Source organism: Sinocyclocheilus anshuiensis, unplaced genomic scaffold, assembly GCF_001515605.1.
Source record: "Sinocyclocheilus anshuiensis isolate Anshui unplaced genomic scaffold, SAMN03320099.WGS_v1.1 scaffold850, whole genome shotgun sequence".
NCBI lineage: Eukaryota > Metazoa > Chordata > Actinopteri > Cypriniformes > Cyprinidae > Sinocyclocheilus > Sinocyclocheilus anshuiensis.
In genome coordinates, this window is record NW_015537937.1 from 211,136 (window position 1) to 218,777 (window position 7,642).

Genomic DNA, 7,642 nt, shown 5'->3' on the forward strand with positions numbered 1-7,642 from the left:
CACACACACACACACACACACACACACACACACACACACACACACACACACACACACACAGAGAGAGAGAGAGAGCCTCTGATTTGATCCTTGAATGCTGAGGAGCTCTAGGAGTAGCCTTTATAACCATGGTGATATTGATGTGTGCGGTTGCTATGGTGACATTAATGCACCTACCTCTGTGTGCCAGTTTCTGAAGCAGCATGCGGAATCTCTGTACCGTTGCTGCTGTGACGTCATACGTGTAGACGGCTGTTAGTGGAGAAGCCTCACAGCGGCCGAACATGCTATCTACAGAGAAAATCAAATCAACAGCCACTTTAGAATGACAATTATGTGCACAAGAATACTTCATGCTGTGTGTGTGCGTGTATTTTTAGATCCATTAAGAGTCTCAGCTTATTAGAAACAGTCATCAGGGGCAACTGAGACAGGACCAGCTGGAGTCGCCGTCACCTGCCTGATAGTAAGGTCACACTGTGTGTGTGTGTACGCACAGAAAATTACATTTGCATCTCTATTTTATACTCACACGAGGGGAAACATCTCGCTGTGTTATTATTCTGTATGTAATTGGAGCACAGCAAATGATCCTATATGTCGTGACATGCAGAGAGTCAAATCATGCCAATCATAACAGAAGTCATTTCCATATAGAATTCTTAATATTACAGCAGGAATAAAGTCTTTAATTCTAAGGGTTAGAGAAAGAGAAGAAAATTGATGTAAAAATTAAATACTACTTCTTGGTGCAAGAATTGTTGGTTAAAATTTTAAATGGAAAAAATTAATTAATTAACCATAAACCTGATGTGTGATTATGTGTGTGTATATCAGCTATGAGTCTAAACTATCATTTTATAATATGTGACCCTGGACCACAAAACCAGTCATAAGTTGCACAGATATATTTGTAGCAATAGCCAACAATACATTGTATGGGTAAAAATTATTGATTTTTATTTTATGCCAAAAATCATTAGGATATTAAGTAAAGATCATGTTGCATTATGATATTTTGTAAATTCCCTACCATAAATATATCAAAACTTAATTTTTGATTAGTAATATGCATTGCTAAGAACTTAATTTAGACAACTTTAAAGGCGATTTTCTCAATATTTAGATTTTTTTGCACCTTCAGATTCCAGATTTTCAAATAGTTGTATCTCGGTCAAATATTGTCATATCCTAACAAACCATACATCAATGGAAAGCTTATTTATTCAGATTTCAGATGATGCATATAAACAGTAAAAACTGTTTTTGCATTAATGCCAGACTAGTTCATCTGTTATGAACAATTGTATCTGTTTGTTTTTCCTATAAATGTACAAATTAAATTGAAGCAATCAAATGAGACAAAGAACCTTTCATTTGTACAGTATTTAATTCACTAAATTATCTAATAATAGGACTTTCACATTTATTTAATGCATATAAATATAATAATTGTTATATTATATGCTTATATTTAATAATATATAATATTTGTCTTATTATACACTTATTATATATTTTTATGATTTATTAGCCATTTTTCATTACATTTTAGGAAATAATGATATTGTGGTTATATGTGGCTTTTGTTATTGGGTGTTATTTTATTATTAACCTTATTCCCAGTTTATATTGGTCATTTCTAATTGTCAAAATTAAATTATGAACACAAATCTAGAATATTAAAAAAAAAACAAAAAAACAATAGGGAGTTGAAACAAAAAAAAGTGTTGTATCTTCTGTCTGTTTACTCAGTAGATCTGAATGAAATAAAAAATAACACACACTCACATCACATATGAGTAAGAAAGTAGGTTAAGTCTGATTGGCTGATATCGCCTGACCTACATGTGAATGATTTCATTCATATTACCCTCTCATTGACGGAGTGTGGGAACATATTGTACCAACAAAAAGACTGACTTTCAACCTTTATGGAGGAGAGTTCGGAACGGTTGCTAAGCAACACAAAAATGATATTAAACACAGCATGTGTGTGGGTGTTGGTGTGTTTGATAGGGTGAGTGATAGTCTGTATTTGTTGTGACATAACAAAAGAGTTAAAATGCACTGCATTCATAATGATGCTAGACACACAAACACACAGCTGCTGAATCCAGATGAAAATAAAAACCAAGTGCTTGATCAAACAGCAAGATGCATGAGATCTACAGAGACTGCAGGTCCCGAATGCAAGTGTGTGACTCACCATTAAGACAGACTTCATAGTTCAGACACAGACCCTTCTCAAACAGGCAGCCTGACAAAAAGAGAGAAACAGAATTTTAAGAGGGCCACACCTAGGACAATAATTATAACGATAACTCAAAAGTTTGAATAATCCTTCTAATTCTATGAGAATAGTGAAGTTCAGATCACAGAAATAATGATAATGACACAGAGAAATGATATTGTTGTAATCACTTGCAGATGGATGAATGATAAAACATTGACAGGCAATCAGAATCCACCCAAATTTAAAGCGCTAGAGCATTTAAAGCAACACATCACAAAAACAGGGCATTATTAAAAAAAGAACGTTATGTGTTGGTGTGAATGATAATATAGTTAACTTTCTTGATGTAAACAGGCCTTAAAAAGGATTTCGTTTTACTTATTAATTTTTTATGCAATGACACTCCCTATTAGCTGACTGATATCACTGAATTAGGTGTCTAGAGATATCACTCCTCTACAGTTTTTTAGGGATCTCAATAATATCTCAAACTGTACTTCAATTTGCCCCAAGATACCAAAGCCTGAAATCAAAAGAAGAAAAAAACCAACACCTCAGCAATCAAATTTTCCTCTGGGCTGCACAGTATCTTTGTACCATAGGCATTGCTGTGGAACAACATATCTTTGTAGGTGAGGTTTTACAACACGGACAGCAGAAATATGTTTAACATCCCTTCACAGCATTTTTGCTTATATTCAATTGCTCAATATCCTCATCCTAACAGCTGGGATTTCTTGTTTTGTAATCAAACCAGCTCAGACAGATGGCATAACTCTGCTCAGCCTCATCTCACCTGCATAACGACCAACAACAGACCAACAACCAAACACATCACACAAGTATGTTGCTGTTTTTTAAAAATCTTTCATGATGATGATATTGTCAGACTGTGTTCCGTGTCTGTGTGTGTTTTCTTCCCCCACGTGCTCCATGTTATGTTTATGTCCTTATTTGGTCTTCCTGTTCCTGTCCTGATTGTGTTTCCATGACCTCTCCTGCTACGTGTGTTTTCCTGGTTCCCTTGATGTCATTAAAAACGTCCTTATTGATGTACTCCTCGTCTCCTCGTTCCTCACTCTGCACTCCCTCACAGTAGCAATCGTTACAGAATTACGGACCAAAACAGCAAGCGGCGCACCTTCTCCCCGTGTTTGTTTTTCGTTTTGAAAGTCTTTTGTTTTCCTGTGTGTTTCTCCTTGTGGCATGTAAGTAGCCACTCGTTTTATCGCCCTAGCCCACAGAGATCTCCCCTCCGTGGAGTATGCGTGGGAGTTCAGCAAGATCACTGCAAAAACAGCGCTGGACGATGCCACGCTCAACTCTCTGTTCTGGATCGGGGCCAATTGCTATCGCCCCGTGGACCTCCCAGACACCACAGGACTGAGCTGGAGGGAAGGGAGCCTCCAGTGTCTGGAGAGCATCCAGCCCCGATCCAGAACCAGCCCGCCGGCCGTTCCTCAGTCAAGCCCGCAGGCCCCTCTGAAGTTAAGCCCGCCGGCCGTTCCTCAGTCACGCCCGGCCGTGGCATTCTCAAGTCCGCCGACCACGCCTTTCACCCCGAACCTAAAGGGGAATCTAAGGAGGAGAAGGCGGTTGGTTCTAGTCCCTAGGCTCGCTCCAGTGTCGGCTCCAGTCCCATAGCTCGCTCCAGTGTCGGCTCCAGCCCCATAGCTCGCTCCAGTGTCGGCTCCAGCCCCAGAGCTCGCTCCAATCCCAGCTCCTCGAAAGCGCTTTGCTGTGCCTGCTCCTCCAGAGCACCCTCCAGTGCCAGCGCCACGTAAGCGCTGAGAGGGCTCCAGTCCCAGAGTTTAGCCCAGAGAGGGTTCCTGTCCCCGAGTTTAGCCCAGAGAGGGCTCCAGTCCCAGAGTTTAGCCCAGAGAGGGTTCCTGTCCCCGAGTTTAGCCCAGAGAGGGTTCCAGTCCCCGAGATTAGCCCAGAGAGGGCTCCTGTCCCCGAGTTTAGCCCACAGAGGGCTCCTGTCCTCGAGTCTAGCCCAGAGAGGGCTCCAGTCCCCGAGTTTAGCCCAGTGAGGGCTCCTGTCTCCAAATTTAGCCCAATGAGGGCTCCTGTCCCCGGGTTTAGCCCAGTGAGGGCTCCTGTCCCCGAGTGTAGCACAAGGAAGGCTCCAGTTCCCATGTCCAGCCCAAGGAGGGCTCCAGTCCCCAAGTCAAGCCCAGGGAGGGCCACAGTTCCCGAGTTAGGCCTACAGAGGCCCTCTAAAGACTTTTGCTGAGGCCAGGTCCCCTGAGTTCCCTGCTCCACCATAGCTCCCCGAGCTCCCTGTTCCGCCATGGCCTCCTGAACTGTCTGCTCCGCCATGGCTACCCGAGCTCCCTGTTCCGCAATGGCCTCCTGAGTTCCCTACTCCGCCATGGCTTTCTGAGTCCCCTGATCCGCCATGGCTTCCTAGTCTGCCTGCTCCGCCATGGCCTCCTAGTCTGCCTGATCCACCATGGCGCCCCGAACTGTCTGATCCGCCGTGGCCCCCCGAGTTCCCTGCTCCACCATGGCTCCCCGAGCTGCCTGATCCACCATGGCGCCCCGAACGGGTCCCGTGTCTGTCCTGAGGGACCTCCAGAGTGCTTGTGGTGTGGTGCGATGACGCACCTTCACGGGAGGGGGGAGTAATGTCAGACTCTGTTCCATGTCTGTGTGTATTTTCTTCCCCCACATGCTCCCTGTTATGTTTATGTCCTTATTTGGTCTTCCTGTTCCTGTCCTGATTGTGTTTCCATGCCCTTATTTGGTTTTCCTGTTCCTGCTCCCTGATGGCTTCCCATTTGTTTCCAGCTGTGTTTTCCCTCATGTTATTATGTTTCATTAGTTCCAGGTGTTTCTCGTCATGTCTTGTGTATTTAAAGTGTTCCCGGTTCTTAGTTCTTCGTCTGGTATTGTTGATGTCAACCTCTCCTGCTACGTGTGTTTTCCTGGTTCCCTTGATGTCATTAAAAACTTCCTTGTTGATGTACTCCTCGTCTCCTCGCTCCCCATCGTGACAGATATAACTTTATTGTCAGACAATGTGTACAATTTTTGTTGCTTACTGATATACTGATGTAGTGATGTACTGTATTACAGGGCTTACCGCAGAGTGTTTGACATTCACACAGATCATTCATAGTAAATTCTGCTTACACAATCCCCCTCACACCAAGTCGTTTGAAGCGGCAACATTTGAATTTGTAAAGAGCGCATCAGTCAGCGCAGGCATGGCTGTTTACAGTCACTGAACTCGCTGCTCGGGATGGAAATGAAGATCGCCGAATGAAGGCTTGGATTTGGGTCTGTTCCTCGCAGTCATTTGGATTCAGAAGATTTGGATTACAGTGCACGAATAAAATGGTTTCTTTTCGTAATTATGTTGCGGTTTTTACTGTATTTTATAGTTCTATTGTCCGTCACAGCTTGTGGCCCATGGTAAACAAAGTAAACATTACATGACAAGTAAAGGTACTGAAAATACGTAGGTATTTGTATGTCTAAATGCTGAAAATATGTAAGTATTTGTACGTTTAGATGCCGAAAAAAGTCAGTATTGTATGTTTTAGTGCCTGTAAAAATGTAAGTAAATGTACGTTTTATAGAACCACATTTTACGTAAAATACATACAAATTATCATGAGATCACGTTGATTTGGTCTTCCTGTTCCTGTCCTGATTGTGTTTCCATGCCCTTATTTGGTTTTCCTGTTCCTGCTCCCTGATTGTTTCCCATTTGTTTCCAGCTGTGTTTTCCCTCATGTTATTATGTTTCATTAGTTCCAGGTGTTTCTCGTCATGTCTTGTGTATTTAAAGTGTTCCCGGTTCTTAGTTCTTCGTCTGGTATTGTTGATGTCAACCTCTCCTGCTACGTGTGTTTTCCTGGTTCCCTTGATGTCATTAAAAACTTCCTTGTTGATGTACTCCTCGTCTCCTCGCTCCCCATCGTGACAGATATAACTTTATTGTCAGACAATGTGTACAATTTTTGTTGCTTACTGATATACTGATGTAGTGATGTACTGTATTACAGGGCTTACCGCAGAGTGTTTGACATTCACACAGATCATTCATAGTAAATTCTGCTTACACAATCCCCCTCACACCAAGTCGTTTGAAGCGGCAACATTTGAATTTGTAAAGAGCGCATCAGTCAGCGCAGGCGTGGCTGTTTACAGTCACTGAACTCGCTGCTCGGGATGGAAATGAAGATCGCCGAATGAAGGCTTGGATTTGGGTCTGTTCCTCGCAGTCATTTGGATTCAGAAGATTTGGATTACAGTGCACGAATAAAATGGTTTCTTTTCGTAATTATGTTGCGGTTTTTACTGTATTTTATAGTTCTATTGTCCGTCACAGCTTGTGGCCCATGGTAAACAAAGTAAACATTACATGACAAGTAAAGGTACTGAAAATACGTAGGTATTTGTATGTCTAAATGCTGAAAATATGTAAGTATTTGTACGTTTAGATGCCGAAAAAAGTCAGTATTGTATGTTTTAGTGCCTGTAAAAATGTAAGTAAATGTACGTTTTATAGAACCACATTTTACGTAAAATACATACGAATTAGCATGAGATCATGTTGTTTATCCACATAATCATTTAGAATTAAACAGCCTGATGGACTTATTGACTAATGTTCACCTGATTTTAATTACTTAGTTTAGAGTGCTCTTAGAGAGTGAAATGTTCTCCGACAGCAAATGCAATGAGTTTGCTTCCTTCTTTTCTGAGAAGATCAATAATATCAGAAAGGCGATTGGCACATCCTCAAGTTATGCAGAGGTCAGACAGATTCGACCGCAGTTTCAAAAAGAAGTTACTATGTCTGTTTTTGAAGCAATTGACAGTAACATTTTGGAAGAAATAGTACAGCACCATAAAACGTCAACTTGCTATCTTGACACACTTCCCACGTCTTTTTTCAAAAGTGTGCTTAACTGTTTAGAAGCAGATCTCTTAGAAGTGGTGAATGCCTCACTTCTTTCTGGGACTTTTCCAAACTCCCTGAAAACTGCAGTTGTTAAGCCACTTCTGAAAAAGAGCAATCTTGATAACACCATATTGAGCAACTATAGACCAATATCAAATCTTCCTTTTATAGGCAAGATTACTGAAAAGGTCGTTTTTAATCAGCTGAACAACTAGTTAAACCCAAATGGATACCTGGACAATTTTCAATCTGGTTCCCGACCGCATCACAGCACAGAGACAGCGCTCATTAAGATAATAAATGATATTCACTTTAATTCTGATTCTGGCTAAATGTCAGGGCTGGTACTACTAGATCTTAGTGCTGTGTTTGACACTGTCGATCATAACATACTTCTAGAGCGACTGGAAAACTGGGTCGGGCTTTCTGGGATGGTAATCAAATGGTTCAGGTCATACTTAGAAGGGAGAGGTTATTATGTGAGTATA

General features: G+C 41.7%; 1 protein-coding gene across 3 annotated transcripts in view; it reads right to left on the minus strand.

The window, feature by feature from the left end:
- The window catches only part of LOC107659358 (receptor-type tyrosine-protein phosphatase N2-like), a 28,043-nt gene that overhangs the window by 16,191 nt on the left and 4,210 nt on the right, over positions 1-7,642 (minus strand). For all 3 annotated transcript variants that reach the window (XM_016448283.1, XM_016448275.1, XM_016448271.1), the window contains exons 2-3: positions 2,210-2,260; positions 178-291 (exon numbers count right to left, since the gene is read on the minus strand). In XM_016448283.1, the coding sequence (XP_016303769.1) occupies positions 178-291; positions 2,210-2,260 (165 nt within the window). The remainder of the gene's footprint in view (positions 1-177; positions 292-2,209; positions 2,261-7,642) is intronic.